The 24,781-nt window shown below is 45.9% G+C and overlaps 1 protein-coding gene across 4 annotated transcripts in view; it reads left to right on the top strand.

Annotated features, from left to right (window-relative positions):
* Window positions 1-24,781, top strand: part of LOC137534057 (dual specificity protein phosphatase 13B-like) — a 99,581-nt gene that overhangs the window by 48,466 nt on the left and 26,334 nt on the right. Inside the window, exons 1-3 of one of the 4 annotated variants that reach the window (XM_068255386.1) lie at window positions 3,125-3,245; window positions 4,835-4,879; window positions 5,652-5,777. The exons of 2 other annotated variants lie outside the window; for them this stretch is intronic. In XM_068255386.1, the coding sequence (XP_068111487.1) occupies window positions 5,653-5,777 (125 nt within the window). In that variant the 5' untranslated portion in view covers window positions 3,125-3,245; window positions 4,835-4,879; window position 5,652. Of the gene's footprint in view, window positions 1-3,124; window positions 3,246-4,834; window positions 4,880-5,651; window positions 5,778-24,781 lie in introns of those variants that run through there. One more of the 4 variants, XM_068255385.1, reaches the window with a different exon arrangement.

Here is a 24,781-nt window from a genome sequence, read left to right as displayed (position 1 = left end):
AGATTTGTGTGTACGTAACCAGGCTTACAGGACGTCCTGAAGCAGTCCAGGAAGGTGTGTGGGCATTTCAGGCGGTCTTACACGCTTGGCCAATATTCAGCGGAGAAACAACTTGCTGGTGAGGCACTTGATTTGTGATATCCCGACTCACTGGAATTGAATGCTCCTGATGTTTAACTGCCTGCTATACAGGGACACCTATACCTGGCTACCTACCTATATGGAGGGTGAACATTTTTGGGTTCTGTGCAATCATTCGAAATGGGTGGGGGTGAGCACATCCTCACAAGTTTGCCTCAGGCAGCAAAAAGTCCAGAATCGGCCCTGTCTACTAGAGAGACCGTCCTTCACTTCCTGTCTTGCTTAGCTCCAGCTCCAGGACACAGAGGTGGACTCCAGAGTTTGAAATATGTCGGCAGAGCAGAACATAAATGTTGAATGGGGCAGCTTTTACTGGGAAAACAGTCAAATGTGATATTTCCCCTACCTTCATAGCTACCTTTTACGGAACAAGAAGAGAGTCTCATGCAGAAGTTAATATTTAACACAAGTTCTAACCTTTTCCACAATAATTAATAATCAATTCATTAACCCTCCTGGCGGTATGAAAAATTCCGCCAGGAGGCAGCGCAGCAGTTTTTTTTTAGCCCAGGGCTCGCTACATGATAGCCTTCGGCGATCTCCGATCAGGAAATCCCGTTCAAAGAACGGGATTTCCTGGAGGGCTTCCCCCGTCACCATGGTGAGGGGGCGGGATGACGTCAGCGACGTCGGGACGTCATTGGGAGTCCCGATCCACCCCTCGGCGCTGCCTGGCACTGATTGGCCAGGCAGCGCACGGGGTCTGGGGGGGCGCGCGCCGCAACGGATAGCGGCGATCGGGCGCGGGGCGGCGGTGATCGGTGTGCTGGCGCAGCTAGCTAAGTGCTAGCTGCGTCCAGCGAAAAAAAAAATTATGTAAGTCGGCCCAGCAGGGCCTGAGCGGCACCCTCCGGCGGCTTACCCCGTGTCACACTACAGTCACATTTTAAGATTCCAATTGACACTGATTTCCTTCATGGTAGCTTTTGATAATAAGCAATGCAATAATTTAGAGTATGGTCACGAAGTTTAGCACAATATATAGTTAATAGTTTATTCAGATTTGTGCATGAGAACAAAAAGAGACACCACTGAGGAAGAAAGAGGGTCAGAGGGATTTGGTTCCATAAGATAGGGGTGGGGCTTTCCATGAAGCCACCTCAATCACGTGGTTCAGGCGGCAAAATCTAGAGGGTGACATTTGGACAAACAGTTTGGGCCACCTGGCTCCTGCCTCCTCTCCGCTCTCCCACCCACCTTCCTGGCACACACTACCTTCCTCATCCACACATCTCAAATCCCCATTCTTATATCAGGTTGGGGAGCTGGCACCAGACCGGTCATTCACAGCCACCCAATGCTCCTTTTGCTAACCGGAGCCGATGGTCTCCCAGCTCCACGCCCCCCCCCCCCCCCCCCCAATTGGTCGCATGCCAAAGCTTCCCCTCTGACTGGCCATGGTGATCTCTCGCCAGTGATGGGGATTATATGGGAGGTATGAATAATATGATGTATATCTGATGGGGGTGTACAGTAGATATAAATTATAATAGGCAAACATGGGGGGGATTACAGCTGCCCAGAATCCCTCCCTCAAACCAGGGACGGTGCAATGTCTGGGGACAGGCACAAGTTGAGACACCAGAATTGCTGCATGTATCCTGGCGCTCACAACACTGCCCCCTGTCTTTCCTGGCTACTACAGTTGACTTTGGATGTAGCAGCAGCGTGTGTACATAGCATGGAGCAGCTCTGGGGAACTTAACAGAGCACAGAGCCAGATATGAGCACAGCCCTGTTCCCCTGCTGCGTGAATGCTTCACTGTCCCCTTCAATAGCAATGTCGACTGTCCTCATATTATACCACTAAACCACCAAATGGATAAAGCAATACTAGAAAACATTACAAAATATATTTTCCTTAAAGGAATTCTGAGGCCAAATGTCAAACAAAAGTTAAATACCTGAATCCCTTTTGTAGGCACGGAGGACGCCGTCCACACCCTCTGTGCCATTCCGCCGGGCCCCCGCCGCTCAATAGCCCCTCGGGCGGCTCCCGACCTCACGGCCCGGGTCGGGCTCTCCTGCCTGCACTAACATGGCCGCATGAGCTGTCCGCGGCTGCGCAGTCCGCATAGCCGTGAGTGCGGCTGCGCAGCTCTAGGAAACAGCCTGTTGTGTGGATCGGGGGGTTGGCCCTAGAGCTGCGCAGCCGCGGCCAGCTCATGTGGCCATGTTAGTGCAGGCAGGAGAGCCCGACCCGGGCCGTGATGTCGGGAGCCGGCCCGGGGAGCTATTGAGCGGCGGGGACCCGGCGGAACGCCACGGAGGGCGCGGACGGCGTCCTCCGTGCCTACAAAAGTGATGCAGGTATTTAACTTTTTTTGACATTTGGCCTCGGAAGTCTTAAACAAGGAAATCAGTGGCATGTAATTATAATAAGCAGAATACTGGCTCAATAATAGCACAGTCAGCAGTGACAGCCAGAAATTAGCAGAGACATGAGCAAATGATCTAGGTCATGTGCACTGTGCTAAATAATACAAAACATATCTAATGCTAAAAAGGGAAACGGTAAGAATAGAAAAAAAAAATAAATGAAGTGCAAGAACAATATTCATGAAACAGTAAAAGACTATTCAGAGTCACAGCAGGAAAAAAAATCAAGACAGACGCTATAGTAGTAATAGTAATAACAAAAGTAATGCTATTAGTAATAATAGTAGCCATAATAATGGTTATAGTAGTAATAGTACTACTATTTCCATAGGTCACCATTGCCTGTGGACTGAATTGTGGGACTTTTTGTATATGTTCCTAAAAAAATTACATGATAAAACAATTACTACTTAGATTATACAATATAAGAAGGTTTTTAGTACATTGGTTAACCAAAAAACCTTTAGTAGTACTTTAGTGTGTCTTTATTTAGTAGAATACGCGATTCCTGCCTATGTCAGTTCCTAGCAGTGTGGCATGGAGATAAAATTATCACTGTCAAAAATAGAAGCCAAGATCGTCCAGTCCTAAGTAACAGCTCTAACATTTGGCTGAAGCTTCCATCTTGTAATGGAGGATATATAGTATCACAGGAGAGCACTTAGAAGAAAGAAAACATCAGAAGGACTTTTGTTCTCAAACATCTGCTATCTGCATACGTCAAGGTACAACACTTACCATAATATGATAACACACTTGCATTACAGAGCCAAACACAGCGAATAATCGATATTATTTGCAAAATGACTCATACAGATAGGATGAACACAAACTGCCATTTCAATTGTAGATTAGTATTATTTCTGAATGTATTGTCATATAAACAGAGAGATGTAAAAAATCTATTTTTTGAAACAGGTTATTTCTTAAAATATAATTTTATTACAACAGAAACCACATGCATAGAGGATTAACTTTAAGGGAACCTGCAGTGAAAGGGATATGGAGGTTGCCATATTTACAGTATTTCCTTTCAAACAGGGCATCTTTGACCTTATTAGGATGCATGCCTGTTTGTCTCTACACTAATAATCATATCAACCGTATTAAAGGGAACTTGAAGCGAGAGGTTTAAGGAGGCTGCCGCATTTACTGTATTTCCTTTTATTTATTTATTTATTGTATTTATAAAGCGCCAACATATTACGCAGCGCTGGACAATAAATACCAGTTGCCTGACAGTCTTGCTGATCTCTTCGGCTGCAGTAGTTTCTGAATCTCACATCTGAAACAAGCATGCAGCTAATCTAGTCAGAAAACACTGATCTGCATGCTTGTATATGGTCTATAGCAGTGATGGCTAACCTTGGCACTCCAGCTGTGACAAAACTACAAATCCCATCATGCCCCTGCCTCCCCAAGTTATGCTTAGAGCTGTCAGAGTATTGCAATGCCTCATGAGACTTGTAGTTCCACCACAGCTGGAGCGCCAAGGTTAGCCATCACTGGTCTATAGCTAAAAGTCTTACAGGCAGAGAATCAGGAGGACAGCCAAGCAATATGCATTGCTTAAAATTAAACAAATATATAAACCTCCATATCCCTCTAACTTCAGGTTCCCTTTAAAAATAGAACTACTAATGGGCAGTCATGCCTGTGGCACATAAAATAGATAGTCAATAATAATTGTAATAGATAGTCAATAAAATAAAATTCTTCAAATATTTGTAAACAAAAGTTAATTTAATTTTTTTTTAATAACACTCAGTTTACAAAATGTTTTACCAAGCAGTTCATGTCTGAAGTCAAGAAGCCCATTTTCTAACCATTTCCTTACGGTTTCATTAACATAATAAAAAGAATCATAACATTTGTATAGCGCTTTTCTCCTGTTGGACTCAAGGCACTTGAGAGCTGCAGCCACTAAGGGCACCCTCAATAGGCCACCCTGCAGTGTTAGAGAGTCTTGCCCAATGCCTCCTTACTGGATAAGTGGCAAAATGTGAACTCTGGTCTCCTGTGTTAGAGGCACAAGAGGCCTTTAACCAGGCACTACCCAGCCACAACATCAGTAGTAGTAGAATCACTACCAAATACATATTAATTAACATGATGAAAACGTCTTCCAACCACTATGCCACATTTGAACGCCAAGCCAGAATCCTACACAGCATCTCGAAAGTGTGGTCGGATTGTACTTCAAATGTTCTTCAGTAGATTCTGTGTGCTTCTGGGCTTCTCTGGTTGAGCGGAAATTAGCTAGCTTGCTTTCCTATGTCGTTCTACACATCACAGAATGTTTTCCATTCCATAGTGTTGTCACCAAAGTGTCCCCCACATGTGAAGAAAACCAGACCAGGTGAGTCATATGACTATACAGTTTTCATTTACTATCCAATGCCAATTATTTTTTTCTTTCTGGACACTGGTTATAACTGTCTTTTCTAGATCCAATTCCAACATGTTAAAAAAATGGTCTAGGTAAGAGTAGTGCTATAAGGGACCTAACAGATACCACATTTGTGTATTCTAATGAACATTATTCCAATTTAGGTATTTTGTAAATAAATATGACCCTTCCCCCTCAAATTGACCCATATTCAGTCGTAGCCAGGGTTGCTCAAATCCAAATTCGGGAGACATCCGCATAGCTCTATCCGGATATCTCCCAGTAAAGTTGTGTAGGGGGCGGGGGTCAATCTTACCTGTATGACATCTTCTTTGGTCCACGATGCGGTCCAAGCGGCGGTCACGTAACTACAAACACTTCCTCCTTCCGGGTTGAAGGAGGAAGTGTTTGTAGTCACGTGACCGGCGCATGGAACGCATCGTGGGAGGCGCCAGGGACGGACCGAAGATGATGTCATACAGGTAAGATTGACCCCCCCCGCCCAGCTTTACTGGGAGATATCCGGATAGAACTATCCAGATGTCTCCTGAATTCGGATTTGAGCAACCCTGGTCGTAGCTTCAAACCCAGGAAGCACTATGAATCTCTTCTGAGGTCTGAACAATCTGTGATTTTACCCTTGTGCATTGTCTGGTTTTAAAGCATATGCATTTGATCTTTCAATAAAAGTAAACTTCTACCAACAGATTTCCTTTTTAACACCATTCCATCTTGTACTTAGGATGGCAGGTGTGAAGTCTCACTATGAGCCGTTACCTGTTCATGACCTGCAGCGACTTCTATGGAATCATAGAACATCCACAGGACATTTCAACCATGTATGGCCAAAACTCTACCTGGGCGATGCGTAAGGAAAAATTACATTTTTCATATGTCATGCAAATAAAAAAAAAAATGAGTATAACATTTATAAAGAACATATATGCTGTTCGTATCAGTGGGTCGTTCGTAAGTCGGGCGTTCGTAAGTCGGGGACTATCTGTATTATATAATATAATATATTTATATATATATATATATATATATATATATATATATATATATATATATATATATATATATATATATATATATATATATATATATATAGTTCTGGTGTGGAGGTGGCACACCTTACCCAAACTACGGGTGCTATGGCCTGTAGATGCTGTTTGCACTATCTGATGAAGGGGACCCGCCGTGGCCCCGAAACAATTGTCAATTTCACGTGCTTATGAAGCAATAAATTGAAACTTGCAACTTGAAGAGGTGTGCTGACCTGGACTTTTCTACTTTGCTGTGTATATATATATATATATATATATATATATATATATATATATATATATATATATATATATATATATATATATATATACAGTGGTGTGAAAAACTATTTGCCCCCTTCCTGATTTCTTATTCTTTTGCATGTTTGTCACACTTAAATGTTTCTGCTCATCAAAAACCGTTAACTATTAGTCAAAGATAACATAATTGAACACAAAATGCAGTTTTAAATGATGGTTTTTATTATTTAGTGAGAAAAATAACTCAAAACCTACATGGCCCTGTGTGAAAAAGAAATTGCCCCCTGAACCTAATAACTGGTTGGGCCACCCTTAGCAGCAATAACTGCAATCAAGTGTTTGCGATAACCTGCAACAAGTCCTTTACAGCGCTCTGGAGGAATTTTGGACCACTCATCTTTGCAGAATTGTTGTAATTCAGCTTTATTTGAGGGTTTTCTAGCATGAACCGCCTTTTTAAGGTCATGCCACAACATCTCAATAGGATTCAGGTCAGGACTTTGACTAGGCCACTCCAAAGTCTTCATTTGGTTTTTCTTCAGCCATTCAGAGGTGTATTTGCTGGTGTGTTTTAGGTCATTGTCCTGCTGCAGCACCCAAGATCGCTTCAGCTTGAGTTGACAAACAGATGGCCGGACATTCTCCTTAAGGATTTTTTGGTAGACAGTAGAATTCATGGTTTCATCTATCACAGCAAGCCTTCCAGGTCCTGAAGCAGCAAAACAGCCCCAGACCATCACACTACCACCACCATATTTTACTGTTGGTATGATGTTCTTTTGCTGAAATGCTGTGTTACTTCTACGCCAAATGTAACGGGACACGCACCTTCCAAAAAGTTCAACTGTTGTCTCGTCGGTCCACAAGGTATTTTCCCAAAAGTCTTGCCAATCATTGAGATGTTTTTTTAGCAAAATTGAGACGAGCCTTAATGTTCTTTTTGCTTAAAAGTGGTTTGCGCCTTGGATATCTGCCATGCAGACCGTTTTTGGTTTTTGCCCAGACTCTTTCTTATGGTGAAGTCATGAACAATGACCTTAATTGAGGCAGGTGAGGCCTGCAGTTCTTTAGATGTTGTCCTGGGGTCTTTTGTGGCCTCTCGGATGAGCTTTCTCTGCGCTCTCGGGGTAATTTTGGTCGGCCGGCCACTCCTGGGAAGGTTCATCACTGTTCCATGTTTTTGCCATTTGTGGATAATGGTTCTCACTGTGGTTCGCTGGAGTCCCAAAGCTTTAGAAATGGCTTTATAACCTTTACCAGACTGATAGATCTCAATTACAGTACTTTGTTCTCATTTGTTCCTGAATTTCTTTGGATCTTGGCATGATGTTTAGCTTTTGAGGTGCTTTTGGTCTAATTCTCTGTGTCAGATAGCTCCTATTTAAGTGATTTCTTGATTGAAACAGGTGTGGCAGTAATCAGGCCTGGGGGTGACTACAGAAATTGAACTCAGGTGTGATAAACCACAGTTAAGTTCTTTTTTAACAAGGGGGGCAATCACTTTTTCACACAGGGCCATGTAGATTTGGAGTTTTTTTTTTCTCACTAAATAATAAAAACCATCCTTTAAAACTGCATTTTGTGTTCAATTATGTTATCTTTGATTAATAGTTAACGGTTTTTGATGAGCAGAAAGATTTAAGTGTGACAAACATGCAAAAGAATAAGAAATCAGGAAGGGGGCCAATAGTTTTTCACACCACTGTATATATATATATATATATATATATATATATATATATATATATATATATATATATATACATACACACACACACACACACACCATATTTACACCTACACATGTATACACACATGTATACACAGCACATATACATTTATCATATTTAACTACCTAACAACTGCTCCACGGTTGGCGTGAGCATTCCCAGGACCACTCCACTCAGATTGGCCTGATTGGATGGGAATGGAGATAGCAGGGCTGAGCATCCCCACTTCAGTGATGGAGCGGAACTCCGTCATCAGTCTCCCGGTGGCGATCTCTGCTATGGACTGTTAGACACCGAAACCGCCATCTAATAATCATGTACAGCGCTGCAATCCAAGACAGCGCTGTACTGGGGACAGCTGTGTGACAGCTGTCACCCTGGGAGCAAAAGTGTGATCCGCTGTCATAGACTGAAGCCTATGACAGCCGATCAGGCTGATTGGCTGGCGGGGGGAGGGAGGGGGGATTATAAAAATAATATAAAAAAAAATAGGGCAATTTATTGAAAAAATATTAACATAAATACATAAATATTTAAACAAACAAACAAAAAAACATCCTGGCAGCGTTCATAGCCCACCAACAGAGAGGTCTGTTGGTAGACAGAAAAGGTGTGTGTGTGTGTGGGGGGGGATTCCTGAAAGGTCTCCCTCAGCCACGCACAATACAGTATAATAATATGGTAGGACATCATGTTGGGTATACATATTTGCAGTTTCCCATCTGACAGGATCTGACATGTATTTCCAACATGCATGATCTGCTCCCGATCGACAACGGGATCGATCAGGAGCTGTTTGGATACAGATAATAATGAGGACAGCCGACATTGGTAATAAAGGGGAAAGTGAAGCATTCACACAGCAGGGCACAGTGCTGTGCTCATACCTGACTCTTAAGTTCCCCAGAGCTGCTCCATGCTCTGTACACACACTGCTGCTCCATCCAAAGTCAACTGTAGCAGGGAAAGAAAGGGGGCAGTGCTGTGAGCTGCAGGATACCTGCAGATATTTAGGTGTCTCAACTTGTGCCTGTCCCCAGACACTGCACCGGCCCTGATCTGAGGGGGGATTCTGGGCAGCTGTAATCCCCCCCTGCGTTTGCCTATGGGGGGGATCACTTGTGTGCTAAGTTGTGCAGCCCTGCAGCGAGGCCTTGAGTAAAAATGGCCTGGTCACTAGGGGGGTTTAAGACGGCGGTCCTCAAGAGGTTAAATTTAGCTACAAAATACATGGATAGTTAAAACTACTAGTCTATTTTATATGCTTGAGCATACATAAACTTTGTAAAGTGATCGATGCACAACCGACTGTTGTACACACAATGATCGTTTAACGATAATCATTCAAAGTGGCAGGATGGATCGTTCTTTCCCATAGACTGCTCTCATTGGTCGTTTGTATTTACAATCGATTGCACACTTTGAGAACGATAGTCGCTAGATCAAGTCGGTAACTATTGTTACAAATGACTATGATCTGATGTCTGTACGAGGCTTGTAGGCTCCAGCATTGTACGACAGACAGAAACACTGAGAGATCAATTCCTTCATTGTTTATGTTACAAATAATTAAGTACTGACAAGACAAAAGATTACCTCCTGAAAATCTAATTCAGCGTAAGGCAGCCCCCTTCTCATGAGCTCACCTTAGGTTCTGTTCACACAAGCAGCAAAGCATTCGTTTTGCAGCAGCTTTTCCATAACTAACTGCTTGGAGAATAAATGCCATACTAATCTATGGAAACACTGGGAACAGTACATGACTATTTGTTATTAGCAGTGTTCATTCAATGTTGTGGTTACAAAGGATGAAGCATGCAAACCAAGAAGGAAACAGCAGACGGAGCTGTGGCTTGGCAGGAGCAAGCAGTGACCATTCACACTATGCCCATGTAAATATAGCCTTAAAGCAATTAATTGCAGCCAACGTGGCAATGTAAATGGGCATTTTATTTTTTTTAAAGGCTGTCTTTAACTGTAAGGAATGCTACAAGTATTTTTTTTGTTTTTTTTTTGTTATTTGAATGCAGACATGAAGCTGAGCTTAGCCTTGACAAAGGGAATGAACAATGATCTGCAGACTGTCAGTGGTCCAACAAACCTGGAATGTATTTTATTAAATTTTTTAAGAGCCCTTTGTCACGGAACAGCCGTGAGAAAGGAGAACGCAATCGCAATCGGTTTATTGCACCAATTGCCAGTGACGCGCTAGAATCTAGATTGGTTGTGTAGGAGCACCTGCAGTCAATCTGGGCTAGCAGTACTTAGATGCAGGATGTCTTTTGATGTGTTAATTAGCTTGGGCCAGGCCTGTGTCCAGGAGAATGTTTATTTTCAACTACCTCCATTTGGTGAGCCTTTTCATACATGGAGAGCAAGGAAGCTACTCCTAGCAGGAAGCCTATTCAAAACCTGCTTTCACCCAGACTATCCGGCACCGACCAAGGGCCATCTGAATGCATATGATGTATGATTTCTTGTCGATTATATGGCAACTGTACATCGTACAGCTATGAAATTCATATAGTCTTATTCGGTAAAATCTGGCCATCGTACTGATATGAAATTCATCACGATAGCCCGTCCGGTTATTGAGGTATGACCCTTCTCAAGAACTGGGTCCGCTGCACTAGCCATGTCTAATGTCATATTAATCTGTATTTTCCGACAAGTATGAATCTGTTATACACCTAAATATGACTTGTATCGTTTGTGAGTTACGGCATTTTATACGTTTAAACCTAAAATCTCTAAGAGGGAATGAACTGTTATTGGTGGGTAATTCAGAGGGGGCCGGCATTGCCACACACCCAAACCAGCTTCCTCAAAAGTATCTGCGAGGGGCTCTTCCCTCATTCCTCCATTTTTCCACCTTCCTGAAAGCTGCTACCACTTTGAGGAACAAGTGGTAGCCATTTTGTTTGTACTTTGAACTTTGCTGAAACTGAACAAAAGGAACTCTACAAGTTTACCCGAACGGACATATTTCAACAAACCCTACGTATTTTCTCCCCTTTTTATTTCATACTGGCTATTAATGTTTCAATAATTGTTGATTTTAATGATTGTCTGTATATATTAATTATTTAGATTGCACGTGAATAAAGACTTTATCAAAGTCGCTCACTGTTCCGCTACCCTGCTACTCAGCCACACAAAGTGAACCCAGACTTCTGAACAGATGCTACTGTTGTTGCTAGCGAGACAGAATTGAGTGTGTTTAACAGTTTTTATATGCAGGATCAGTCAGTCAGTCAATAGGGTCCACTGGCCCATACCAGTGGTGGTGGCAGATACCCTGAAATAGGGTGTAAAGTTGTAATTTCCGTAACCCACCGGCTCCCTTCTGGCTGGTCCGCGGGTTCCGCACGGGTTCTGCGCATTGACTGCGACCACAGTTCTCACGATCCGCGCGCTGGAACCGTTTGGAAGGCATTTTGCGTTCCAGCCACCAGGGCTCCTGTGACACCCTTTTCTACTGGGTGCACACTGATCAAAAAATAAGATTGGACTCAATTTTGTGGCGTTTTGAAAATTGCAGAGGCACTGTGATTTTCACTGTAATCATGATTATTATTATTTAGTATTTATATAGCGCCAACATCTTCCGCAGCGCTGTACAGAGTATATTGTCTTGTCACAAACTGTCCCTCAGAGGAGCTCACAATCTAATTCCCACTATAGTCATATGTTTATGTATGTATTGTAGTCTAGGGGAAGCCAATTAACTTATCTGTATGTTTTTGGGACGTGGGAGGAAACCCACACAGACACGGGGAGAACATACAAACTCCTTGCAGATGTTGACCTGGCTGGGATTTAAACCAGAGACCCAGTGCTGCAAGGCAAGAGCGCTAACCACTACACCATCATGATGCCCCTTTCCCACTGCCATGATCACACGCAAAGTTATTTTTACCTAAACACAATAGCATTGCTTTCTGCAGTTTTCCTGCAATTGTGTTTAGGTAAACTGAATTGTGTGGACAACTGATGCAAGAGGGATATAGAGGCTGTCATATTTATTTCCTTTTAAACCAGGGGTCCCCAAACGTTTTGGGTCGAGGGCCAGGTCAACATACTTCAGACTGCTGTGGGGCCGGAGTATACATAAAATGATGTATTTGCGGACCAGACAGTGAAGCATACCCAGATGACAACCTGAAGTTCAATTGGACAGTAGTATCACCTGATGTGGAATTTGATTGGAAACCAGCGAATTACTGCTTTCTGGCTTCCATGTGGATGGGTGGTGCCAGCACTGCTATTCTATATGTGGACCACCAATATTTAAAGATGTAGCGGACCGCATCTATAAGTAAAACATTTTGTGTGTGGGAGGCCGGTAAAAAAGCCTCAGGGGGCCACATTCAGCCCGCGGGCCTTAGTTTGAGCACCACTGTTTTAAACAATATCAGTTGCCTGGCCATCCTGCTGATGCTCTGTCTCTAATACTTTTAGCCATAGACCCCGAACAAGCATGCAGCAGAACAGGTGTTTCCAAAATTATTGTCAGATCTGACAAAATTATCTGCATGCTTGTTTCTGCTGTGAATCAGACTACTGCAGCCAAATAGAATTTCATGATTTAGAATATTTTTTTATTATACATTTTAAAGACTTGGAATCATCAATAATTAAGATTTTGATATTTTTGCAATTGATGGTCATTAGTGTTTTTTGTTCATGACACTTATGCCAGCCTTTTTTTGGAACCACTTAAAATAGTGTTTATACAGGTAACTGGTATTGTTTAAAAGGAAATAAATATGGCAGCCTCCATGTTATTGTCATTGCAGTTGTCCTTTAAGTTTTAGTCTACAGGAGCACATGAGAAATGATTAGCAAAATAGGTACTATGCGATTTTTGTCTGATTTGTAATATTTGGTTTGAAGCCCCATGCCATATTAGAAAATCGTAATTGCAGTGTGCATAACGGCAATCGCACAAAAAAATTTGTCACAACATACGGAAAATCATGTTTTCCAAACATTGCTAATTGCAATCAGAATCACAGTACATTTGCAGTGGAAAAGAGCTTCAAAATAATTGCTTTTAGTTGGGCAAGTCTGCAATTCATGTCAAAACAGAGAAGTGCAGCAAGACCTTAGTAAACTAGAGCTTGTGCTACTGTAGACATATGTAGGGGCGGTGCTTCCATAGAAGCAAACAAGGCAATTTCCCCAGAGCCTGTGGGGATCCCAAAGGTGGCCCCACTTCCGTCCAGCTATGGTGACCCATGAGAGTGGGGATGCTGTGTTTACACTATGTATAGATAAAGAAAGTGAATAATGGGAAGCCCAAAAATGCTTTTTAGGGGACATATGATGGACACCTAATGATATTGTGTGACAGAGAGGGGGGTTATTGGATCAGAACTGGCAGGTGGCTTAGGGACCCTTGAGGTGATGTGGTTGCAAGGGGGCATCAGGGGGGCCCCCCCAAGTTACTTTTGCCCCAGGGCCCCATTGTAGCTAGAAGCAGCCCTGGATATATTCACACAGGCAGAGTTTATCTATAATAATTCCAGGACATCCAGCATTAATTAGAAAAAAAAACTCACTACGGGTGTGCTCGTGACTTCAGCCTCACAACTGTGGGGCAGTAATGGCAAGCGATATTGGAATGAGCAACAAACACGGCGAAACCCCTGACGCTGTCTCCCCTAATGCTTAATGTGCTCCCCCTTACTCAGTGCACTATACATTAGCTGTCGGTGGCCGCCGCTGGCTCCGGGTACTGTCCTCTGTCCATATACGCAACCCATGTGGTTGCCTGCGTATACGTGAGCATGTGTGTGATGTCACACACCGGCTCACATTACTCTGGCAACCATGTGGGGCACGTGTATGGACAAAGGACAGATCCAGGAGCCAGCAGTGGACAGGTAATGCATATTGCACTGGGCACTGGGGGGGCACACGACTATTGGGGGAAAGCATAAGGCCTGGCGGGTGCTTTTTCATCCTTACCTGACTCGTATTTGGTACATTGCCACAAAAAGAAAGTTGCAGGGCATGCTGGGTTGTCCTTTTTTGCTTCTGTACATTCGTTTTGTCTGAGGGGAAATAAACTGGGGAATGATCATTTATCAGAAAGAAAAGTAATAGTGATTTTAACTTTTGGATTGCCTGGTTAGCATGTTTATTACTTGTTTACCAGATAAAAATAAAGAATTGATTTTTGAATTTTTGCCCGACAGTTACACTTTAAAGTACCTCTGAACTGTATTAAAACTAAAATAAAGCCCATAGTGGGCTTGATTACCTTTTGCCAATTGTGCTGCCGCTGCTCGTTGTCATTCCACTCGCCCTCTTCTTTTTCAACTGGATCTTCAGTTGAAGAAACTGCTTCCCGTAGCCTTGTGCGATTCAAAACTCTGAGGGCCCAGTTCCGAATCGCTCCTGCACAGTGAAAACACAGCGCTCATTCACGAGCGCTTTTTTTTTTTTGACTGCGCAGGTGCAGTGCTAAACTCATGCCTGCTCAATACATTCATTGCTCTATACCAGGGCTTTTCAACCTGTGGTACACGTACCACCAGTGATACTTTGCTCTTAGCCAGGTGGTACACACCAAGTTAGCCTGTCACTTAATTGCCCACCTGCCACTTGTCCTGGTCCTGTCCTGCTCCTCGCTGTGCTGCCCTGTGGCATACTTCAGACCTCAGATCAGCGGTGAGGAGACAGGTGAACTTCCAGTATTTGAAGTGTACGCACCATCACTGTGCACCGCTTGCCTGGCTGTCTCTCCACTGCAGCCGGGTTACCACTGATTTGAGGTCTGAACTATTTTTGCAGGGCAGCACATCAAGGAGCGAGCAAGGGGTAGCCAAATTTTGTGGTGAGTCACTGCCCAGCACTCTGGTGGTGGAGGGAGGCTGCCAATATTGGCTATCTACCTACAGATGTCCAATAATGGCAATCTCTATGCTAGCAATCTAATTTGAATCCTTTTCCCCACCATTGCCTCTTGCTATTCCCCTCCCATATGCACCCATCCTTTCCTTAAAGTTTATCTGTTAGAAAAAAGTACCCCTGGGGGGTACTTACCTCAGGAGAGGGAAGTCTCTGGATCCTAAAGAGGCTTCCCTTCCTCCTCAGTAGAGGGGATCCAGCGCTGGCAACCCCTAAGATCTCCTTGTCGGCGTGAGCGCATGGGCTCTGGCGGAAACAGACAAGCCTGATCAGGTCAGATCTACTGCGCATGCATACTTGGTGGTACTTAAAATTTTTCAGGCAATGAAAGTGGTATAGTTAGTGAAAAGGTTGAAAAGCCCTGCTCTATACCACTCGGAGGAAATCCCAGGTGGCTGCGGGGATAGTGAGGACCGGGGATATTGGGGTAGGGACTAGGGCCCCTGATGGGCAGCAGCAGCAGCAGTTAGTAAAAGGTAATCTAGCCCGCCATGAGCTTTATTTACAGTTTTATACGGGTGATTTTTTTTTCTTCTTGAGACACATATAAATACCAACTGAATTCATTGACTAAACTATTAAGTTTAGCTTTTACTATATTAAAGGCATTTAAGTGTTTTATTGCATAGGTTTGTGTTGAGGTGATCCTCTTAACTTTTTAAGTTTCTCCAATAGCTGTTCAGCATTATGCTTTTTCTCTCTCATCTTTGGATCTTTAATTTTTATGAAAATCCCTATAAGAATGCACTTAGAGTTTCAAACAGTCTTTTCAGAGATGCCTGGAGTGTGTTTGTTTTATTATTTATTTAGTAGTATCATTAATGTCATCCCTCACCTGTTGGTCTTTTGGTAATTCTGTATCTAGCTTCTAACATTTACCCTGGGTTACCTGCATTTTGACTTCCAACCAGGGTGTGGTAATTCTAACCAAGGTGTGGTCCTAAAATGTCATATCTCCAGCAGAGATGGGACAAGTCTCAAATTTCCTTGAATACAAATCCAAAAAGATTCTTAATTTTCTCGAATCCTTCAAACCTCGACTCTAACGAATCCTGTACATAAGAATTGTATAATTAGACTTCGCAACAACAACGAAACATTTGTAAAGCGTTTTTCTCCCTTAGGACCCGAAGTGCATGAGCTTGTCTCAGATCAGTACATAGTGATGTGTACAGGGGAAAAAGTTATGTGGTCATAAATGCCAGACTAAATAGGTGATTGTATATTTTGGCCTCCTTTAAAAAAAAAAAAGGTGGAAAGAGAAGTTGTGTCTAAAATAATAATAATAATAATAATAATAATAATCCTCCTCCTCCTCCTCCATCTTCTTTTTCTATATCGTCTTCTTCTTCTTCACTTATTTCTATTTTATTTTATTTTTTTTTTAAGAAATGCAGCTATTTTTGAGTGTAATAAATAGCTGGTGGCGCACGCATGTTGGAAGCGCCATTGTATGTGCTCCCTGGCAGTGGAAACACACAGACAGCAGGAGGTAAATTCAGCAGCAGCAGCAGGAGGAGGAGGATGATTGTGTGGCAGCAGGCAGTCAATGAGGCAGGCAGCAAGACATAATAGGCTGTGGTACCTAGCGGTGGTACCAGGCCATAAATACACAGCATGAGGTTCCAGACAGCGGTCGTGAAGCCCATATCATGTCCAATACACAACTGGGACAACACAGTTTTCAACCCGGACACCTCTAAAAATAATATCACAAAGTATTAATAAAAAGTATATATATATTTTTATCTTTCTTTTAAAGAAATGCAGCTATTTTTGAGCGTAACAAATAGCTGGTGGCGCATGTTGGAAGCGCCATTGTATGTGCTCCCTGGCAGTGGAAACACACAGACAGCAGGAGGTAAATTCAGCAGCAGGAGGAGGATGAGTGTGTGGCAGCAGGCAGTCAATGAGGCAGGCAGCGTGACATAATAGCCCTGGTACCTAGCGGTGATACCAGGGCGTAAATAAACACAACAGGAGGTCCCAGACAGCGGTCGTGCAGCCCACATCGTGTCCAATACACAACTGGGACAACACAGTTTTCAACCCGGGCACCTCAGAAAAATTAAACCCTTTTTTTTTTAATGGTCTTTTTTGTTTTGTTTTTATAGCAAATTACACAGATATAGCTATTGTTTGACGTAATAGCTGGTGGCAGAGTGGCAGCAGAAGGTAAAATCTGTGTACCCTGGCAGTGGGAAACACAGACAGACAGCAGCAGCAGCAGGAGGAATGGAGGAGTAGTGTGAGTGTGGCAGCAGGTAGGTAGGCAGCGTGACATAATAGCCCTGGTACCTAGCGTTGATACCAGGGCTTTAAATAAAAACAGCAGGAGGTCCCATACAGCGGTCGTGCAGCCCACATCGTGTCCAATACACAACTGGGACAACTCAGTTTTCAACCCGGGCACCTCAAAAAATTTAAAAATTGTTTTTTTTTTAATGGTTTACTTTTTTTTTTATTTTTACAGCAAATTACACAGATATAGCTATTGTTTGACGTAATAGCTGGTGGCAGAGTGGCAGCAGAAGGTAAAATCTGTGTACCCTGGCAGTGGGAAACACAGACAGACAGCAGCAGCAGCAGGAGGAATGGAGGAGTAGTGTGAGTGTGGCAGCAGGTAGGTAGGCAGCGTGACATAATAGCCTTGGTACCTAGCGTTGATACCAGGGCTGTAAATAAACACAACAGGAGGTCCCAGACAGCGGTCGTGCAGCCCACATCGTGTCCAATACACAACTGGGACAACACAGTTTTCAACCCGGGCACCTCAAAAAAATTAAAAATAGTTTTTTTTTTAATGGTTTACTTTTTTTTTTTTTTTTTTTTTACAGCAAATTACACAAATATAGCTAGCTATTGTTGGACGTAATAGCTGGTGGCAGAGCGGCAGCAGAAGGTAAATCTGTGTACCCTGGCAGTGGGAAACACAGACAGACAGACAGACAGCAGAAGGGCAGTACACAGCAGCCCACTGTAGATGTAAAATGTGTGGCTGCAGGCGACGTAATAGTCAAAGTGAACCAGGCTGGCTTAGTGAGCAGGAGCCAGGAGGTGGTAAAGGGTGGTAAGGCACATTAACAATGGTTCTTCCGGCAGCCAGTTCATGTCCCCCTCTCGCCGACAACAGGGGCCAGGAACTCGCCTTCCACCCACGCCTGGTTCATCCTGAGAAACGTCAGTGAGACAGACGTGAGCGTTTCTCGGTGACCACGCCACCAGCTGCACTGAAGCAGCGCTCAGACAGCACGCTGGAAGGGGGGCAGGACAGCACTTCCAGGGCGTACTGCGCCAGCTCGCTCCAGATCTCCAGGCGCTTGACCCAATACTCCATGGTATCAACAGGGGCATCGCTGTCAAGCCCGCTGTAGGACCCCATGTAGTCAGCCACCATGCGGGTCAGGCGCTGGCTGTGACCGGAGGAGGATGCTGCTGCATGCACCTCCTCTCTAGTTAATGCTGCCGGAGCCTCTACAGTCCTGTAGAGCTCGTTGCTGAGAGACAGCAGGTCTGTGGGGCGCTTGCTGCTGGATGCAGGCACCTGCTGCTGCCTCTGTGCTGGCTGGACAGTGGGGGTGGAAGGCTGGGGGAAGGCTTCCTCCAAGCGCTCAACAAGGGCCTGCTGCAAGCTCCTTATTTGTTGCGCTGGCTCTCCTCCTGCAGGCGGCAGGAACTGGCTCAACTTCCCCTTGAGGCGCGGGTCCAACATCATGCTGGTCCAGATGTCCTCCCTCTGCTTCATCTGGATCACCCTGGGGTCCTTGCGCAGGCACGTCAGCATGTGCGCTGCCATTGGGAAGAGGCGGGCCACGTGTGCTGGCACATCGACGGCAGTGCTGTCCTCATCCTCCTCCTCTGCCTCCTCAGCCTCATCCTCTCTCCACCCCTGCACCAACTCAGCTGCGCTGTGCTGATCCCCCTCATCAGCAGCAAGGTCAGGGACCTCCACCAAGTCCTCCTCCTCCTCCCCCTCAGAGGTGGACTGTGCAGCTGCATGCCGCTCCTGCTGGGCCAAGGCTGCCGCTCCCTGTTCCAGCAAAGCATCGAGGGCCCTGTTCAGCAGACAAACCAGGGGCACCCACTCACAGACCATAGCATGGTCCCTGCTCACCATGTTAGTGGCCTGCAGAAAGGGAGCCAGCACTAAGCACACCTGCTGCATGTGCCTCCAGTCGTCATCGGGGATGATGGACGGGATGTTGCTGGTCTTGTCCCTTTTCTGAGCGGCGGAAACAGTGGCCAGGGCAAGGTACTGGTTGACAGCGTGCTTCTGTTCAACCAGACGCTCCAACATCGCCAGGGTGGAGTTCCAGCGAGTTGGAACGTCAAGGATCAGCCGATGGCGTGGCAGCTCCAGCTCCTTTTGCACGTCTTCCAGGCTCGCACAGGCTGCAGCCGAGCGCCGGAAGTGACGCACAACATTCCTTGCCCTTTCCAGCAGTTCGCCCATCCCCTGGTAGGTGCGCAAGAACTTCTGCACCACCAGGTTCAGCACGTGGGCAAGACAGGGGATGTGGGTCAGGTTTCCCCTGTCAATTGCGGCAACCAGATTGGCCCCATTGTTGGCCACCACCTCTCCGACTCTGAGGCCTCTGGGGGTCAGCCAAATCCTCTCCTGCTCCTGGAGTTTGGCCAACACATGGGTTGCCGTCAGTTTGGTCTTCCCAAGGCTGACCAACTGCAGCAGCGCTTGGCAGTGGCGGGCCTTCACGCTGCTGCTGAGGCGGGGGGTTTGGCCAGGTGTGCCGGAGGATGGCAGAGGATCGGAGGAACCTGCTGCAGTTCCCCTGACCCTGCGGGGTGGCACCACCCACTGTGTTGCTGCTGCTGCTGTGCCCGCTGCTGCTCTCCCATCCTCACCCCCTTCCACCAAGCTGACCCAGTGGACAGTGAAGGACAGGTAGCGGCCTGTCCCGAAGCGGCTGCTCCAGGAGTCCATGGTGACGTGGACCTTTTCACCAACCGCGTGCTCCAGCCCTCGCTCCACATTGGCCATCACAAAGCGGTGCAGTGCAGGAATGGCCTTGCGGGCGAAGTAGTGTCTGCTGGGGAGCTGCCAGTCTGGGGCTGCACAAGCAAGCAGCGCACGCATGTCACTCCCCTCCTGCACGAGCGTGTACGGCAGGAGTTAGGAGCACATGGCCCGTGCCAGCAAGCGACGGCTGCTGGGAGGCAGAGCCCTAACCACCCCCTGGAAGGACTCGCTCAAAAGGCTCTGGCGTGGCCTTTTGCTAGCACGGGAATCAGCGGACACAGCAGAGGAGGCCACTGAGGACTGGCTGCCAGAACAGGCCTCAGTGTCGGCGGCAGGAGTTGCAGAGGGGGGAGGAGCAGTGCGTTTCCGCACTCCTGCTGGTGCTGCTGGAGGAGCAGGAGGGTGGGTGGTTGCTGTTGCTGCTGCTGCTGCTGAAGGCTGTGCAGTGATGGGTGTGGTGCCACTGCCAGCACCAGATGCCTTCAGCCTCTGGAACTCCTCATGCTGGTGGAAATGTTTAGCAGCAAGGTGGTTGATGAGCGAGCTGGTGCTGAACTTTAAGGGGTCTGCACCTCTGCTCAACTTCCGCTGACAGTGGTTGCAAGTGGCGTACTTGCTGAAAACTGTGGGCATTGTGAAAAATCGCCAGATTGGTGACAAGAACAACCCCCTACGGCCTGGAGCCGCTGCTGCCTGTCTCCCTGTGGTGGTTGGGGGGGGGGGGGGCTTGGGTGCGGCTGGTGGTGGTACTGGCAGATGCTGCTGCTGCTGAGCCTGAGACACCAGCAGGCTGTGGGACCTGCCTACTGCTGCCAATGCTTGCAATGATGCGCCTCCTTGCAAGGCCCACAAGCGCATCCTCCTCCTCCTCCTCCGAGCTGCTGATGATGACATCCCCAGGTGCTGGTGGTGGCGGCACCCAGTCTTTGTCTGTCACCACGTCATCATCATCATCATCATCCTCCCCCTCCTGAAACATGTCCTGCTGGGATGATGACCCCCCAAACTCCTCTCCTGATGCATGGATGGGCTGCTTGACTGTCGCCACAGTCTTGCTGTCCAATCCCTCATCCCCCAAAGTGCCCATCAGCATCTCCTCCTCCAAATCACCAACAACAGCAGACAATACCCTGATGGTGCCTGGGGTAAAAATACTGCTGAGTGACAGGTCGCCAACTTGTGACGGTGAACTGGCCTCCTCCCCAGGCCCTGCTGGGCGGCTGCTGCGAACAGGGGTGGTGGTGGTGGTGAGGGTGGAGGCCTCGGATGCAGAGCTGATGGCGGGCTGCTCATCCTCCGTCATCAGTTGCACCACAGTGGCTGCATCCTTTTCCTCAATGGGACGTTTCCGACCCGGCTGGAGGAAAATAGGAGCAGGTACTACACGCTGCTGCTGCTGTGTCTCTGCAGCGTGAGTTGCTCCTGCTGGGCGGCACCCAAGGCGTCCACGGCCAGTGGCTATAGGAATGTTAGCCACTGACGCAGCTGCTGCGGAACTGTGCATGGTGGCGCGGCCGCGGCTTGCCACAATGCTGCTCCCTCTCCTCTTGATTCCCTTGCTGCCCTTTCCCTTGCCCAAACCGCGCTGGCTGCCACTTCCAGACATCTTAGATGTTTTGAGCGTAAACAAAAAAGTTGTTTAAAAGGGCGGGTGAAAAAGTGGGGTACTTTAATGGAGTGGGTTGGTGGGTGAGGTGACACTAATCACTAAGTGATTAGATCGCTAAGTGATTACTAGTACAGTACTAATACAAAATACAATAATTCAGTAATCAGTAAGTGTGAACAGTGAACAGTGAGTGTGTCCCCTAGTACACTAACTAGAAAATACAATAATCAGTAGTAATCAGATTAAGTAGAAGGAAATAGAGTGTGTGTACTGAGTGCACGCACACACACACACACACACACACACGCAGGAGCTAGCCTATGAACAGTGACTGAGTGTCCCTAGTACAGTAAGTACTAGTAACAGTAAGTAGTACAACTAGAAATTACAATAAGTGATCAGAAGGAAATAGAGTGTGTGTACTACTGTACAGACAGTGCACGCACACACACACGCAGGAGCTAGCCTATGAACAGTGACTGAGTGTCCCTCCCTAGTAGTAAGTAGTAAGTAAGTGTACAACTAGAAATTACAATAATCAGTAGTAATCAAAAGGAAATAGAGTGTGTGTACTGTACAGACAGTGCACGCACACACACACACGCAGGAGCTAGCCTATGAACAGTGACTGAGTGTCCCTAGTAGTAAGTAGTTAGTAAGTACAACTAGAAATTACAATAATCAGTAGTAATCAGAAGGAAATAGAGTGTGTGTACTGCACGCACACACGCACGCAGGAGCTATGAACAAACAGTGACAGTGAGTGTCCTAGTACAGTTACTACAAAATACAATCACTCAGTAGTAAAGGACAGCAGAAACACTGGTATAATAAACTAACAGAGGACAGGAGGACAGCTGCCCACACAGGGAAGGCCCTGAGGCCTAAAGCTGTGAGCTTGCCTGCAGCAGCTGCCTGTCTCTATGTAACACACAAGCTACTAACTAAAATACAATGTCTATCTAACTAACAACAATATAGGTGTGTATAAGAGGTGTATGTGAGCAAAAACGCTAGGTAATTGACCACAATAGAGCACTTGCTAAGCCAAAGCACAAAGGAGCAGATCTCTCTCTGTACAAAGTCAGGCAAGGACGGAAAAACGGAACATGGCGGCCGCTATTTATAGGGTAGGGGCTGGCCAGGGTCCCCCTCTGTGATTGGCTGCCGTCAGAGGGCCTGGGAGCCCTCTGATTGGCTCTAAGGACATTAATCTGGGCTATGACGCTATTCGAGCTCGGTATTCGAGCTCGAATAGCGCTGTTTTGCTCGAATAGCTCGAATAGTGAATGGGCTATTCGAGTTCACTCAAATAGCCCATTCGAATAGCTGCAGCTATTCGAGCTCGGTATTCGAGCTCGAATAGCTGAAAAAGAGCTCGAATCTTCGAGCTACTCAAATATTCGAGCTCTGCTGAGCACCCCTGATTACCATTGACAGAGTGTCTATATTGAGTGTTTGTCTCAGCTTGTGCAATATTGTTGTTACATGTGATTATCTATCTATTTGATTATGTATATTTAATACAAATACTTTTTGCAACATACATTTTGGTGTGCAGGTGTATTTTACTTTTAATGTGTTGCTAGATCATGGGCCTTGGAAAGCACTTGGTTGCAGTTGTTTGGGGTAATCGGGAGGGCTGGAGAGCCACTCATATCATCCCTAAACAAACAGAGGTAGCATGTCAGGGGCAAACCCAGAATTCTCAATGGGGGGATTCCTGAAAGGTCTCCCTCAGCCACGCACAATACAGTATAATAATATGGCAGGACATCACGCTGGGTACAAATTATTACTGTATTTATAAAGCGCCAACATATTACGCAGTGCTGGACAATAAATAGGGATACATACATTGCAACATGGGGTGAAAGACAGAGAGGAAGCAAACGGTTATACAACATAGCACAAGGTTATACATACAATCCGGGTATAAAATGCGGTTTACAGAGACCCGGCAAAACAAGTATGAGTTAGTCCATGAGAAGGGTGTAATTGCTGGGGTAGTAAAATTAAGAAGGACACACTAAGGGAGGGGGGAGGCCCTGCCAAGGCTTACAATCTAAAAGGTGGGTGGGACACATAAGGTAGGACTGTGGAAAGGGTGATTGCCAGAGAGTTAGAGTGTGGTAGATGTGGGGTAGGCTATTTTAAAGAAATGTGTTTTGAGGGCTTGCTTGAAGGTGTTGAAGGAAGGAGCGAGTCTGAGGGGGAGTGGAAGGGAGTTCCATAGGGTGGGGGCAGCACTTGAGAAGTCTTGTAAGCGTGCATGGGAATGAGAAATGCGTGGGGAGGTCAGGCGGAGATCATTGAAGGACCGGAGGGGACGGGCAGGTATATATCTGTTGACGAGCTCAGAAATGTAGGTTGGGCAGGTCTTGTGCGCAGATTTGTAGGTAAGGCACAAAACCTTAAAACTGATCCTGAAGCTGATAGGGAGCCAGTGTAGGGCTTCGCAGAGGGGAGAAGTGGAAGCATAGTAGTGGGAAAGTCTGATGAGTCTAGCTGCTGCATTCATGACTGATTGAAAGGGTTCAATGTGTTTTAAGGGGAGGCCAGATAGTACCGCATTGCAGTAGTCAAGGCGGGAGATGATGAGGGCATGGATAAGAAGCTTGGTGGTGTCTGGGGTCAGAAAGGCGTGGATTTTGGAGATGTTTCGAAGGGGGAAGTTGAAGGTTCTGGTAACATTTTGGATGTGTTGGCTGAAGGAGAGGGCAGAGTCTAGGGTGACGCCCAGGCAGCGGGCCTTGGAGGTACAAATAATGCAATTTCCTGTCCGACCGACAATGGGATCAATCAGGAGCAGTTTAATAATGAAGACAGCTGACAGTAGTAATGAAGGGGAAAGTGAAGCATTCACACAGCAGGGCACAGGGCTGTGCTCATACCTGACTCTGTTAAGTTCCCCAGAGCTGCTCCATGCTCTGTACACACACTGCTGCTCCATGCACTGTACACACACTGCTGCTCCATGCACTGTACACACACTGCTGCTCCATGCACTGTACACGCTGCTGCTCCATGATCTGCACACACACTGGTGCTTCATGCTCTGAACACGCGCTGCTGCTCCATCTAAAAGCCCAGTGCACACCAAAAACCTCTAGCAGATCCGCAAAATGCTAGAGGTTTTTGAAGTAGATTTCAGAGCGATTCTAGGCATGTTTAGAGAGATTTTCTAAACATGCCTAGCATAGTTTGGAGCGTTTTTGTGTAGCAGATTTCAAATATTGTTACAGTAAAGCTGTTACTGAACAGCTTCTTTAACAAAAACGCCTGGAAAACCGCTCTGATCTAGCGTTTTTCAGAGCAGTTTTCCACTTA

Source organism: Hyperolius riggenbachi, chromosome 10, assembly GCF_040937935.1.
Source record: "Hyperolius riggenbachi isolate aHypRig1 chromosome 10, aHypRig1.pri, whole genome shotgun sequence".
Taxonomy (NCBI): Eukaryota; Metazoa; Chordata; class Amphibia; order Anura; family Hyperoliidae; genus Hyperolius; species Hyperolius riggenbachi.
The sequence above is the reverse complement of the archived record's forward strand: the minus strand, read 5'-3'. Positions and strand labels throughout refer to the sequence as shown.